The sequence below is a fragment of the Salvelinus fontinalis genome, chromosome 30 (genome assembly GCF_029448725.1).
Source record: "Salvelinus fontinalis isolate EN_2023a chromosome 30, ASM2944872v1, whole genome shotgun sequence".
Lineage (NCBI taxonomy): Eukaryota > Metazoa > Chordata > Actinopteri > Salmoniformes > Salmonidae > Salvelinus > Salvelinus fontinalis.
In genome coordinates this window covers 12,589,600-12,605,382 of record NC_074694.1, presented here as the reverse complement: position 1 = coordinate 12,605,382, position 15,783 = coordinate 12,589,600, and the positions used below count along the sequence as shown (strand labels likewise).

General features: G+C 41.6%; 1 protein-coding gene across 1 annotated transcript in view; it reads left to right on the top strand.

Moving 5' to 3' along the window:
* LOC129828642 (ankyrin repeat and fibronectin type-III domain-containing protein 1-like) overlaps positions 1 to 15,783 on the top strand; it is a 101,398-nt gene that overhangs the window by 46,112 nt on the left and 39,503 nt on the right. Inside the window, exons 10-14 of the mRNA XM_055889736.1 lie at positions 5,261 to 5,360; positions 5,471 to 5,603; positions 5,774 to 5,890; positions 6,014 to 6,229; positions 14,654 to 14,820. Of these exons, the coding sequence (XP_055745711.1) occupies positions 5,261 to 5,360; positions 5,471 to 5,603; positions 5,774 to 5,890; positions 6,014 to 6,229; positions 14,654 to 14,820 (733 nt within the window). The remainder of the gene's footprint in view (positions 1 to 5,260; positions 5,361 to 5,470; positions 5,604 to 5,773; positions 5,891 to 6,013; positions 6,230 to 14,653; positions 14,821 to 15,783) is intronic.

Sequence of the window (15,783 nt, the reverse complement as noted above, 5' to 3'; positions counted from 1 at the left end):
AGTCCCTTAAGCAAGCTGGTCCTGGGGCTCTGTTCACAAACACAAACAGACCCCACAGAGCCCCAGGACTGCAACACAATTAGACCCAACCAAATCATGAGAAAACAAAAAGATACAGCTGAAGTCAGACGTTTACATACACCTTAGCCAAATACATTTAAAATCTGATTTTCACAATTCCTGACATTTAATCCTAGTAAAAATGCCCTGTCTTAGGTCTGTTAGGATCACCACTTTATTTTAAGAATGTGAAATGTCAGAATAATAGTAGAGAGAATGATTTTTTTCAACTTTTATTTATTTTATCACATTCCCAGTGGGTCAGAAGTTTACATACACTCAATTAGTATTTGGTAGCATTGCCTTTAAATTGTTTAACTTGGGTCAAACGTTTTGGGTAGCCTTCCACAAGCTTCCCACAATAAGTTGGGTGAATGTTGGCCCATTCCTCCTGGAAGAGCTGGTGTAACTGAGTCAGGTTTGTAGGCCTCCTTGCTCGCACATGCTTTTTCAGTTCTGCCCACAAATGCTCTATAGTATTGAGGTCAGGGCTTTGTGATGGCCACTCAAATACCTTGACTTTGTTGTTCTTAAGCCATTTTGCCACAACTTTGAAAGTTTGCTTGGGGTCATTGTCCATTTGGAAGACCCATTTGCGACCAAGCTTCAACTTCCTGACTGATGTCTTGAGAAGGAACTTCAATATATCCACATAATTTTCCTGCCTTATGATGCCATCTATTTTGTGAAGTGCACCTGTCCCTCCTGCAGCAAAGCACCCCCACAACATGATGCTGCCACCCCCGTGCTTCACGGTTGGGATGGTGTTCTCCGGCTTGCAAGCATCCCCCTTTCCCTCCAAACATAACGATGGTCATTATGGCCAAACAGTTAGTTTTTGTTTCATCAGACCAGAGGACATTTCTCCAAAAAGTACAATCTTTGTCCCCATGTGCAGTTGCAAACCGTAGTCTGGCTTTTTTTCTGGCGGTTTTGGAGCAGTTGCTTCTTCCTTGCTGAGCGGCCTTTCAGCTTATGTCTATATAGGACTTGTTTTACTGTGGATATAGATACTTTTGTACCTGTTTCCTCAAGCATCTTCACAAGGTCCTTTGCTGTTGTTCTGGGATTGATCTGCACTTTTCGCACCAAAGTACATTCATCTCTAGGAGACAGAACGCGTCTCCTCCTGAGTGGTATGACGGCTGCGTGGTCCCACTGTGTTTATACTTGCGTACTATTGTTTGTACAGATGAACGTGGTACTTTCAGGCGTTTGGAAATTGTGCCCAAGGATAAACCAGACTTGTGGAGGTCTACAATTTTTTTTCTGAGGTCTTGGCTGATTTCTTTTGATTTTCCCATGATGTCAAGCAAAGAGGCAGTGAGTTTGAAGGTAGGTCTTGAAATACAGCCACAGGTACACCTCCAATTGACTCAAATTATGTCAATTCGCCTAACAGAAGCTTCTAAATCCCATGACATCGTTTTCTGGAATTTTCCAAGCTGTTTAAAGGCAGTCAACTTAGTGTACATAAACTTCTGACCCACTGGAATTGTGATACAGTGAATTATAAGTGAAATAATCTGTCTGTAAACAATTGTTGTAAAAATTACTTGTGTCATGCACAAAGTAGATGTACTAACCGACTTGCCAAAACTATAGTTTGTTAACAAGAAATTTGTGGAGTGGTTGAAAAACTAGTTTTAATGACTCCAACCTAAGTGTATGTAAACGTCCGACTTCAACTGTAATTACTTGACACAATGGAAAGAATGAACAAAACAACATACCAAACTAGAATGCTATTTGGCCCTAAACAGAGAGTACTAAGTGGCAGAATTACCTGATCATTGTGACTGATCCAAACTTAAAGAAAGCGTTGACGATGTACAGACTCAGTGAGCATAGCCTTGCTATTGAGAAAGGCCGCCGTAGGCAGACCTGGCTCTCAAGAGAAGACAGGATATGTGCACACTGCCCACAAAATAAGGTGGAAACTTAGCCTAACCTCCTGCCCAATGTATGACCATATTAGAGACACATATTTCCCTCTGATTACACAGACCCACAAAGATTTTGAAAACAAACCCAATTTTGATAAACTCCCATATCTAATGGGTGAAATACCACAGTGTGCCATCACAGCAGCCAGATGTGTGACCTGTTGCCACAATAAAGCTACTGAGTCGGGCTCCTGAGTGGCGCAGCGGTCTAAGGCACTGCGTCTCAGTGCTAGAGGCATCACTACAGACCCTGGTTGAATTCCAGGCTGTATCACAACCTGGCCGTTATTGGGAGTCCCATAGGGCGGCGCGCAATTGGCCCAGTGTCGTCCAGGTTAGGGGTAGGCCGTAATTGTAAATAAGGATTTTTCTTTACTGACTTGCCTAGTTAAATAAATAACATTTTAAAAAAGGGCAACCAGTGAAGAACAAACACCATTGTAAATACAACCCATATTTATGTTTATTTATTTTGAATTTCATACTTTAACTATTTGCACGTGATATAACATTTGAAATGTCTTTATTCTTTTGGAACTTTTGGAGTGTAATGTTTACTGTTTTTTTTGTTTATTTCACTTTTGTTTATTATCTATTTCACTTGCTTTGGCAATGTAATCATATGTTTCCCATGCCAATAAATCCTTTAAATTGAAATTGAAATTGAGAGAAACACAGAGAGAGAGAGAGAGAGAGAGAGAGAGAGAGAGAGAGAGAGAGAGAGAGAGAGAGAGAGAGAGAGAGAGAGAGAGAGAGAGAGAGAGAGAGAGAGAGAGAGAGAGAGAGAGAGAGAGAGAGAGAGAGAGAGAGAGAGAGAGAGAGAGAGAGAGAGAGAGAGAGAGAGAGAGAGAGAGAGAGAGAGAGAGAGAGAGAGAGAGAGAGAGAGAGAGAGAGAGAGAGAGAGACTCAAACCCCTTGACTTTTTCCACATTTTATTATATTACAGACTTGTTCTAAAATGTATTAAATTGTTTTTTTTCTTATCAATCTACTCATAGTAGCCCAAAATGACCCATAATAATAAAACACTGAAATCACATTTACATAGTACAAGTATTCAGACCCTTTACTCAGTACTTTGTTGAAGCACCTTTGGCAGGGATTACAGCTTCAAGTCTTCTTGGGTATGACGCTACAAGCTTGGTACACCTGTATTTGGGAGGTTCTCCAATTCTTCTCTGCAGATCCTCTCAAGCTCTGTCAGGTTGGATGGGGAGAGTCGCTGCACAGCTATTTTCAAGTCTCTCCAGGGATGTTCGATCGGGTTCAAGTCCGGGCTCTGGCTGGGCCACTCAAGGTCATTCAGAGACTTGTCCCGAAGCCACTCCAGCGTTGTCTTGGCTGTGTGCTTAGGGTCGTTGTCCTGTTGGATGGTGAACCTTCGCCCCAGTCTGAGGTCCTGAGCGCTCTGGAGCAGGTTTTCATCAAGGTACTCTCTGTACTTTGCTCTGTTCATCTTCCTGACTAGTCTCCCGGTCCCTGCCGCTGAAAAACACCCCCACAGCATGATGCTGCCACCACCATGCTTCACTTTAGGGATGGTGCCAGGTTTCCTCCAGACATGATGCTTGTCATTCAGGCCAAATAGTTCAATCTTGGTTTCATCAGACCAGAGAATCTTGTTTCTTATAGTCTAAGAGTTCTTTAGGTGCCTTTTGGCAAACTCCAAGCGGGCTGTCATGTTCCTTTTACTAAGGAGTGGCTTCCGTCTGGCCACTCTTCCATAAATGCCTGTTTAGAATAAGGCTGTAACGTAACAAAATGTGGGAAAATCAAGTGGTCTGAATACTTTCCAAAGGGACTGTAAACTGTGGTCCGTCCGTCTGTCTGTCTGCCTTGTGTTTACACTCTGTAATTATGTTTCGAATTAGCATGCGGGATGGCGATTGGCATCGCTGGGACCAGCGGTCCAGGGGCAGATAGCAGGGGGATGGGGGTGAGAGGTGGAGATATGGGGGTGAGAGGGAGTAGATATGGGGCTGTAGAGACAGCTGAACAGACTCAGATAACACAACGGAGTGCCACTGAACCTTGAAAGGTGACCAGCTCTGAGAACCTCTTATCTCTGATTCGCTCTTCCCTTCTCTTTTTGCTGTTGTTTTGTGTTTGTTTATTTTTTAGTCGATTGCAAAAATGGGACACGACATTACAGTACATGCGGTGTAAACAAGGTCATTCTCTCGTGCTTTCTTTCTCTCTCTCTCTACTTCACGGCTGATTCCTTTCTCTCCACACCCTCTGCTCTCTTTCACTCAGACAAAGTGAGTCAAATGCACAGTGCTCCTTACAAACTCAAGATCCTTCTACAAAACTGAAGATAGACAAAAACAACCATTACTATACCCAATTAACCTTTAGAGGACATTCGTTTAAGTTCAAGAACAGTTTCCTGCATAACAGCAGTTCACTTGAAGGGAATAACAACATTCCAATACTGAGTAAACAGTAGAAAGTAGAGAGTAAAAACTGAACGTTTTTCAGTGCAGTGCACATGCATACATACATACATACAGGAACTAGTTCAAGTTGAAAACAGCAGAAGTATTGACACAGACAAATAAGAGGTCAAATGTTTTCTTTACCAGGAAGACAAATAATCAGTTTACTCCCTCTCCCCTCTTCCTTCTTCCCCCTCTTCCCTCTTCCCTCTCCCCTCTCTCCTTTTCCCTCTCTTCCCTCTCCCCTCTCTCCTTTTCCCTCTCTTCCCTCTCCCCTCTCTCCTTTTCCCTCTCTTCCCTCTCCCCTCTCTCCTTTTCCCTCTCTTCCCTCTCCCCTCTCTCCTTTTCCCTCTCTTCCCTCTCCCCTCTCTCCTTTTCCCTCTCTTCCCTCTCCCCTCTCTCCTTTTCCCTCTCTTCCCTCTCCCCTCTCTCCTTTTCCCCCTCTTCCCCCTCCCCTCTCTCCTTTTCCCTCTCTTCCCTCTCCCCTCTCTCCTTTTCCCTCTCTTCCCTCTCCCCTCTCTCCTTTTCCCTCTCTTCCCTCTCCCCTCTCTCCTTTTCCCTCTCTTCCCTCTCCCCTCTCTCCTTTTCCCCCTCTTCCCTCTCCCCTCTCTCCTTTTCCCTCTCTTCCCTCTCCCCTCTCTCCTTTTCCCCCTCTTCCCTCTCCCCTCTCTCCTTTTCCCTCTCTTCCCCCTCCCCTCTCTCCTTTTTTCTCTCTTCCCTCTCCCCTCTCTCCTTTTCCCTCTCTTCTCTCTCCTCTCCCATCTCTCCCTCTATCCTCTCTCATCTCTCCCTTTATCCTCTCTCTCCTACTCTCAGACACATCAAAGCTCCAGAACCCAAGCCGTAAGCAGTCCGTCTCCAGAAGTCTCAAGCACCTCTTTAACTCCTCCAACAAGTTTGTCAAGACTCTCAAAAGGTGAGCAAGTAGTGTGTTTGTGTAAAATACACCCCTTGGATGTACATTATGGCCTGTTCCAAGTGGAGTGTATAACTGAGACGGACTGTTCCATTTTGCTGGTTCTGTAGGGGGGTTTACCTGGCGGCAGTGTTCTACCACAAAGACAGTCTACTGGTGACCACAGAGGACCAGATCCCTATAGTGGAGGTGGATGACTCTTACGGCAGCTCTCTCATGCAGGACTTTCTATGGTTCACTAAGGTATTGTGGGTAATGTAGTTCATTACAATGCAGCAGCCATATATAGAGAATTTTTAGCACTAGTGCATCAGGCTGGATTCTGCGTTTCAACCAAATTACTGTACCTCAATATTTCTCTACAATTATGTTTATAATGCAGTTTCTCTCTCTGTTTCTCTCTCTCTCTCAAGTTGTCGTGTATGTGGGAGGATGTGCGGTGGCTGAGACAGAGTATGTCTGTCTCCATGTCCTCCTCCTCCACTCTACAGGCCAGACAGAAGATGTTGGCTGCCGCTGGGCAACTACAGGTACTCCCCTGCGTGTGTGTGTGTGTGGGGGGGGGGGGGGGGTGAATGTGAGTCAGAGATTAGTAGATAGGCAGACATACAGATATAAGGATTTATTGATTGATTGATTGATGTCATTCTCAGAGCTTGTTGGGGACACACAACCTGGGGCGTGTCCACTACGAGCCCATCAAGGATCGTCATGGTAACGTGTTGCTAGTGACGATCCGGGACATGGAGAGCCAGTACTCATTCTTCAGTGGGAAGTGGATGCAGGTGTCCAAGCTACAAAGCCAGAGGAAGAGTCTGTCCACACCTGAAGAACCCTACGCACTGGACATACTGCTAATTACCATACAGGTAGAACATACCTTTACCATAACCCTGCCATAACCCTGCCATAACCCTACTATAACCTTACCATAATCTTATCATAAACCTACCATAAATCTACCATAACCCTACCATAACCTTACCATAACCCTACCATAACCTCCCATAACCTTACCATAACCGTACCATAACCGTACCATAACCTACCATACTGTTAATCACTATATAAGTACTACAAACAAACACGTACACACAATTCTAGTCCTGTTATGGATTGTAATAATACAACCCCAAAAAATAGAATACTATCTTGAAATATATCTAATTGGAACACAAAAGCACTAATTCAACATGGTGAAGATAAAAACTCAGTCAACAGAAGGCACAGTATGTGTGGATGGTGTGGTGTGCTGTGTGTTTTTTGGCATTGAGTGAGAAAGGAAATGGTTGCTTTCCCAGAACCAATGTATTGCTGTGTCATGGATATATTGGAATTAGTGGATATCTGGAGACAACCTGTTGATGATAGGGGGCGCTATTTACACTTTGGGGGGAAATCGTTCACAATTTAAACGGCCTCATACTCAATTCTTGCTCGTACAATATGCATATTATTTTTACAATTGGATAGAAAACACTGTCTAGTTTCTAAAACTCATTCTGCAGCAGATTTCCTGTCAAGGAGTGAGATTTCAGAAATCGAGGTCCCTGTTCTGGGCTCAGTTTATAAGTCCCCATGTAAGCCATCGGGCTACATGCACTGCACACGCCTTCCTCTAGATGTCAGTAAGCGGGGAGATTTTGAATGGAGTGGATTGCGCAATCTGGGACCTTTTATAAGACCGTGGGACTGAAGGACCGTCCTTTTCAACGTTTCGCCTGGCGCAAGGAGTCATCACAATGGCGTCCTGCAAACGCTTTCGTTTTAGTAGTTCTATATCTCCGGTCATGTTTTTATTCGTTATAGGTGTTAAAGACATCATAAGGTAGTTAATTTAAACCGACTTAGCAGTTTATAGCAGTTTATTGCGATTTTCTGGGATTTCTTTCTCATGCGCTTTCAAGAGTTGGACACCTCTCCAGTTGGTGGCTAACATTAGCAGCTATTTCGACCGGACAAGAGGACATCTTTCAACCCAAAGACGATTGTTCTGGAGAAAGGACACCTTGCCCAAGATTCTGATGGAAGCTCAACTAATAGTAAGCAGTCTTTATGCTGTTAATTCGTACTTATGTTGACAAATGTCAGACAATAATTCCGCTATGAATTATGGTGCGGTCTCGCTTTAGCGCACGCAGTATGCTTGAAGTAACGTTAATTTTAAAAATGTAACCCAGCGATTGCATTAAGAACTAATTTGACTTTCAATTGGTGTCCAACCTGTATTTTTTAGTCAAGTTTTAGAATAGTTACTGATTAGAATAGGTGCCTTTTCAAAGTATTCTCCTGCCATTTTCTGGGCAGCTTTGCTACTTTTCTCATTGTATAACCACGATTTGTGGCGCTAAATATGCACATTTTCGAACAAACTCTATATGCATTGTGTAATATGATGTTATAGGACTGTCATCTGAAGAATTCTGAGAAAGTTAGTGAAAAAATGTATATCTTTTGGTGGTTTATACGTCATTGCTGTTGTTTTTCAACTCTTAATGATCGGCTATGAAAAGCCAACTGAAAATTATTCATGATTATTATTTGACCATGCTTGTCACTTATGAACATTTTTGAACATCTTGGCATAGTTCTGTTATAATCTCCACCCGGCACAGCCAGAAGAGGACTGGCCACCCCTCATAGCCGGGTTCCTCTCTAGGTTTCTTCCTAGGTTTTGGTCTTTCTAGGGAGTTTTTCCTAGCCACCGTGTTTCTACACCTGCATTCTAGCTGTTTGGGGTTTTAGGCTGGGTCTCTGTACAGCACTTCGAGATATTAGCTGATGTACGAAGGGCTATATAAAATAAACTTGATTGATTGATTGATCGCTATGTTTGGCTTGAATCAATGCTATTGTGAGCTATTGTGATGTTTGCTATTGTGCTAAGCTAATATAACGCTATATTGTGTTTTCGCTGTAAAACACTTAGAACATCTGAAATATTGTCTGGATTCACAAGATCTGTGTCTTTCAATTGCTGTACGCTGTGTATTTTTAAGAAATGTTTTATGATGAGTAATTAGGTAATACACGTTGGCCTCTTTAATTGCTCTGGCTGCTTCGGTGCTATTTTTGACTGTAGCTCTGATGGTAGCTGCAATGTAAAACTGATTTATACCTCAAATATGCACATTTTTCGAACAAAACATAGATTTATTGTGTAACATGTTATAAGACTGTCATCTGATGAAGTTGTTTCTTGGTTAGTTTGGTTGCTTCTTGGTTAGTTAGGTTGGCTTTGTGCATGCTACCTGTGCTGTGAAAAATGTCTGTCCTTCTTTGTATTTGGTGGTGAGCTAACATAAATATACGTGCTGTTTTCGCTGTAAAACATTTTAAAAATCGGACATGTTGACTGGATTCACAATATGTGTATCTTTCATTTGCCGTATTGGACTTGTTAATGTGTGAAAGTTAAATATTTCAAAAAAAACATTTTTGAATTTCGTGCTCTGCCTTTTCAGTGGAATGTGGGAGGAGTTCCGCTAGCGGAACGCAGGGGCTAGACAGGTTAAATACACTGACCTAGTGAGATATACATGGCGGAGGCTTAATCAAGCTAGTCGTCTTGATTACTTTCTTATGTCATTATCTCTGGCACTAAAAGTTTAAAAAAGTGTTGATAGAGGACAGAATGCGGTCGGATCATCACATAATTGGCATATATATTACTCTTACAGAATTTCCACGTGGGTGAGGTTATTGGAAATTTAATCAAAGCCTACTAGATGATAACTTGTTTATAACTAGGACAGAAGAATTTATAGCTGACTTTTTCAGACATAGCATAGGTACAGCAGATCCCCTTATTGTATGGGACACTTAAATGTGCCTTTAGAGGCAATGCAATTCAGTACTCATCTATAAAACATAAGCAATTTAGATCAAAAGAGTCCATATTAACAAAGGAAAATGAAGGACTAACAGTACAGTTAGATAGCAATAAAAACTGTACCATAGAGCCTCAGAATAAGTCAGAGGAAAAAGAAAAGGACGAACTTATTCAAGCAAGATCCAGTGTAATATAATATAAAAAATAAAGCGACCTGGATGGAATATGGGGAAAAATGCACCACATTATTTTTCAATCTTCAACATAGAAACGCTACCAGAAAAAAGGTATTGAAACTTGTTACAAATGATGGAGTCACGCATGATTCCCCGAATGATATTTTGAAATTGGAAGTAAAGCCTCCTCCATCTCCACTAAACGAAGCTAATTGTATGGATTTTTCCCCTATTAATAATGTACAATTTACATCTGTACAGAAAGACTCATGTGAAGGCCAAATTACAGAGGAGGAACTTATTGATGCAATTAAAGCCTTTAAGGCTGGGGAAACTCTAGGGCTAGATGGTATACCGGTGAAAGTATACCAAACTTTTTTTGATATACTCAGTGTCAGGTTTTGGCCAAGACTGTTCGGGTTTTGGTCACTAGATGTCCTCATTGCACCTTTTTTGTACCTTTTGTTTTTCTTGCTCTAATTATTGTTTGCACCTGTAGGTCATTCCCTTGTTAGTATTTAAACCCTGTGTGTTCCTCAGTTCCTTGCTCAGTGTTTGTAAGTTAGCACCCAGCCCCAGCCTTGTTTTATACAGATATTTCTCTTGTTGGATTTTCCAGAGGTTCTCTGGTTTAGTTCTTGTGTATTATTTGAGTAGTCTTTTGAGGTTTGTTTTTCCCTGCTGTTTTTTACCACTTTGTGGAGTTTCTTTTGTATTTTGGAGGATTTCCATTTTGTGCCTCTTGGCTTTATTTTTGGACATTGTGGATTTAGTTTCTTTGCCTGAAGATTTTGTTCTTTTATTAAACCACCATCTCTAGTACTGCTGTGTCTGCCTCATCTTCTGGGTTCTGACGATTATTAGTGACTGTTTCTCGCACCGGGTCCTGACACTCAGAGGACCATTAGCATGTTTTAACCACTCCTATATAAATGGTAGATTATCGGACACTCAACAACAAGGTCTGATTTGATTATTACTGAATCAGGATCCAAGTGATATATATAAAGATCCAGTCCATTAAAAGAATTGGAGGCCTCTTACACTTCAGTGTTGTGATGCAAAAATTCTAGCTAAATGCTTGGCGCATAGAATTAAGGTATTGTCAGATATTATGATCCTAATCAGACAGGTTTTTTACATTGACGATACATGGGAGATAATATAAGACAAGTAGTGGAAACAATAGAACACTATGAAACATCTGGGAAACCAGACCTGGTATTCAAAGCTGATTTTGAAAAGGCTTTTGATAAAGTCCGTCTGGAGTTTATATAATAAATGCCTACAATATTTCAATTTTGGAGAATCTCTTATATTATGTATTGTAACCCAAGGTGTAAAATAGTAAATCATGGATACATCTCAGAAAGTTTTAAACTGTCATGGGGAGTAAAGCAAGGTTGTCCACTATCGCATATCTATTTATTATTGCCATTGAAATGTTAGCTGTTAAAATTAGATCCAACAATAATATGAAGGGATTAGAAATCCGTGGCTTAAAAACAAAGGTGTCATTGTACGCTGATGATTCATGTTTTCTTTTAAAACCACAATTAGAATCTCTCCACGGCCTCATGGAGGATCTAGATACTTTTGCTATCCTCTCTGGATTAAAAACAAACTATGATAAGATAACAATATTACTATTGGATCACGCAAAAATTTAACTTTTACATAAGCGTGAAGTTTACCAATAAAATGGTCTGATGGGGATGTGGACATACTCGGTATACAAATCCCGAAATAAATAAATGATCTCACTACAATACATTTTTATAGAAAGTTAGCAAAAATAGATAAGATCTTGCTACCATGGAAAGGAAAATACCTGTCTATTTGTGGAAAAATCACCCTGATTAACTCTTTAGTCATATCACAATTTACCTATTTGCTTATGGTTTTGACTACACCCAGTGACCTGCTTTTTAAATGATATGAACAAAAAATGTTCCATTTTATTTGGAATGGCAAGCCAGACAAAATTAAAAGTGGAACACTCGTCTAATGCCTCCTCCTCGGACGAGGAGGAGGAGTAAGGGTCGGACCAAAATGCAGCGTAGGTTGAATCCATGATGATTTATTAAAACAAGACGAAACACGATGAACACTTGAATAAACTCAAAACAACAAAACGACGTATACAGACCTGAACATGTGAACTTACATAAACACGAAGAACGCACGAACAGGAACAGACTACATACACGAACGAAAACGAAACAGTCCCATGTGGTATACACAGACACAGGAACAATCACCCACAAACAAACAGTGAGAACAGCCTACCTTAATATGGTTCTCAATCAGAGGAAACGTCAAACACCTGCCTCTAATTGAGAACCATATCAGGCAACACATTAAACCCAACATAGAAACACAACACAGAATGCCCACCCCAACTCACGCCTTGACCAACTAAACACATACAAAACAACAGAAAACAGGTCAGGAACGTGACAAAAATGGCCTATTTATATAACAAATATGAATTCAGTGGGCAGAAATTATTAAATATTAAAGCATTTAACCTCTCACTAAATGCATCAGTCATACAAAAGTTATACTTAAATTCAAACTGGTCCTCTAGTAAATTGGTAGGAATGTCTCACCCCATGTTCAAGAATGGCCTTTTCCATTTATTCAGATTACACCTGCCCACTTTCGGTTGTTTGAAAAGGAAATCATCTCCAGAATATCTTTCTTTTTTAAACAAGCCTTAGAAAGTTGTTTACAATTTCAGTTTAATCCACCTGAAAAGACAGAACAAGTAATACAACAAATATTGTGGTTAAACTCAAATATACTAATTGATGGAAAAAAAAGTCGATAAAATGGGTATAATTTTTGGAAATTATATCATAAATAGGCCTGGTGGAGTTATGTACACATGCAGCTAACACAGACATATGGAAATGTCTGCTCTACTCAAAATTACAATTGCAGCATTACCACAAAAATGGAAGAGGCAAGTAGTAAGGAACTTTTATGTTGGCCCTATATTAAAGAACATAAATGGTTAAAGAACATTGCGATGACTAAAAACATATACCAATTTCATTTAAGCTGGAGACTTGGTTTGGCAACGAATATGAAGCGAGGGCCAGCCAATGAGAGCATACATACAGGTCGCAGTGGTGGGCAGTATATGGGGCTTTGGTGACAAAACGGATGGCACTGTGATAGACTGCATCCAATTTGCTGAGTAGAGTGTTGGAAGCTATTTTATGAATGACATCGCCGAAGTCAAGGATCGGTAGGATAGTCAGTTTTACGAGGGTATATTTGGCAGCATGAGTGAAGGATGCTTTGTTGCGATATAGGAAGCCAATTCTAGATTTAATTTTGGATTGGAGATGCTTCATGTGAGTCTGGAAGGAGAGTTTACAGTCCAACCAGACACCTGGGTATTTGGAATTGTCCACATATTCTAAGTCAGAACCGTCCAGAGTAGTGATGCTGGACGGGTGGGCAGGTGCAGGCAGCTATACAGGATATAGATACTTTTATACCTGTTTCCTCCAGCATCTTCACAAGGTCCTTTGGTGTTGTTCTGCGATTGATTTGCACTTTTCGCAACAAAGTACGTTAATTTCTAGGAGACAGAGCGCCTTTCCTTCCTGAGCGGTATGACGGCTGCGTGGTCCCATGGTGTTTATACTTGCATACTATTGTTTGTACAGATGAAGGTGGTACCTTCAGGCATTTGGAAATTGCGCCCAAGGATGAACCAGACATGTGGAGGTCTACACGTTTTTTTCTGAGGTCTTGGCTGATTTCTTTAGATTTTCCCATGATGTCAAGCAAAGAGGCAGTGAGTTTGAAGGTAGGCCTTGAAATACAGCCACAGGTACACCTACAATTGACTCGAATTAGGTCAATTAGCCTATCAGACGCTTCTAAAGCCATGACATCATTTTCTGGAATTTTCCAAGCTGTTTAAAGGCACAGTCAACTTAGTGTATGTAAACTTCTGACCCACTGAAATTGTGATACAGTGAATTATAAGTGAAATAATCTGTCTGCAAACAATTGTTGGAATACTTGTGTCATGCACGAAGTAGATGTCCTACCCGACTTGACAAAACTATAGTTTGTTAACAAGACATTTGTGGAGTGGTTGAAAAAAGAGTTTGAATGACTCCAACTTAAGTGTATGTAAACTTCCGACTTCAACTGTATATAGCATAACACTAATATGTTATTTAACATATAATGACTCTAAAATGTTTCACTAAATAAATGTGAAATCATGTGGAGACTGTTTTTGGAACACTCACATTTGACATTTCACATGTGAGCATGTGTTTTTGAAACACTTCAGGTGTGATTCACATTTTCGAATGTGCCAATTCCATGTGCTATCACGGTTCAGTAAAAACATGACCCCTCCTGGGATTTGAACTCACAACCTCTGGATCTGAGGTATGCTGTGGTGTTGCGCTGGCAGCTGTTTGTTCAGCTGCAATTGCTAATAACCCATCCATAACCACCCAACTAGGCCTATATGTGATAACGTGGAAATCTGAGGCCTGCACTGATGCTAACCCGCAAATATAGAAAGTGCCTTGTAGGCTACAGTCAGAGACTGCAGAACCATTTTTTTGACAAGGGGTGCAGGATTTTCTTGTTGTCTGATATAGATAAAGTTCTGCTTTTAATATCCGACATTTAGGTAAGCTATTTGTTTAACTTTTATATAGTTAGAAGCATGCAGCTTCTCTTCTGTCGTTATATGCTGCCCAGAAAATTGTAATGAATTGATAGAATGAATGATTCAGTCTAGCTGACATCGGTAAAGTTCTCTGTCGTCTTTGGTTCTTCGTGGAGCAAAAACGTTTAGGTACTGGCAGTGACGACCCTTCATTCAGGCCAGGTATAGGCCAGGTATGACTAAGCTTGTGGGGACACACAATTCATTCCCATTCAATAACCTATTTTCCCTAACCCCTAAACCTAACCCTAACTGAGATCCTAACTCTAACCCTAAAACTAACCCTAAACCTAATTCTAACCTTAACCCTAAACCCCCTAGAAATAGCATTTGGCCTTGTAGGGACCAAATGTTTCAAGTTGTTCACATTTTTGTTTGTTTACTATTTTTGTGGCCATTACTGGTCCCCACAAGTATAGTTAAACACGTCCCCACACACACATTTCACCAACTGACCCTGTATTCTCCCTTTCCCTCTCACACTCTCTTTCTCTCTCTGTCTGTCTCTCTGTCCCTCTGTCTCTGTCTCTCCATCTCTCTCTCATCCCTCCCTGCCTCCCTCTCTCTCCAGGACATCTCGGCCTACCAGAGGCGTAGCCAGCATCGCCTGACCCCAGGTCTGTACCTGGGTTACCTGAAGCTCAGCAGCTCTGTAGACCAGATCAGAGTGCTGGTGCCACAGAGGATGCCCAACATGCTGTGCCACGCGCGGGTACGAGACAACGCCAATGTCTCCAGGTGAGGACACACCACAGCAAGACCTTTAGGGTTTTCGTTTTTAATACATTTGATAAAATGTCTAAAAACAAGTTTTCACTTTGTCATTATGGTGTATTGTTTGTAGATGGATTAAAAAAGAAATGGGTCAGTGGTATTGACATTTGATAATGCTGTATCGTGCTGTGTAACCGTAGGTCTGTTTTGTTTTCGGTCTGTCTGTCTGCCTGTCTGTATTGTAGGTGGTAGTAGGGTTGGCCTGTCTGTATTGTAGGTGGTAGTAGGGTTGGCCTGTCTGTATTGTAGGTGGTAGTAGGGTTGGCCTGTCTGTATTGTAGGTGGTAGTAGGGTTGGCCTGTCTGTATTGTAGGTGGTAGTAGGGTTGGCCTGTCTGTATTGTAGGTGGTAGTAGGGTTGGCCTGTCTGTATTGTAGGTGGTAGTAGGGTTGGCCTGTCTGTATTGTAGGTGGTAGTAGGGTTGGCCTGTCTATATTGTAGGTGGTAGTAGGGTTGGCCTGTCTGTATTGTAGGTGGTAGTAGGGTTGGCCTGTCTGTATTGTAGGTGGTAGTAGGGTTGGCCTGTCTGTATTGTAGGTTGTAGTAGGGTTGGCCTGTCTGTAATAGGTTGTAGTAGGGTTGGCCTGTCTGTATTGTAGGTGGTAGTAGGGTTGGCCTGTCTGTATTGTAGGTGGTAGTAGGGTTGGCCTGTCTGTATTGTAGGTGGTAGTAGGGTTGGCCTGTCTGTATTGTAGGTGGTAGTAGCGTTGGCCTGTCTGTATTGTAGGTGGTAGTAGGGTTGGCCTGTCTGTATTGTAGGTGGTAGTAGGGTTGGCCTGTCTGTATTGTAGGTGGTAGTAGGGTTGGCCTGTCTGTATTGTAGGTGGTAATAGGGTTGGCCTGTCTGTATTGTAGGTGGTAGTAGGGTTGGCCTGTCTGTATTGTAGGTTGTAGTAGGGTTGGCCTGTCTGTATTGTAGGTGGTAGT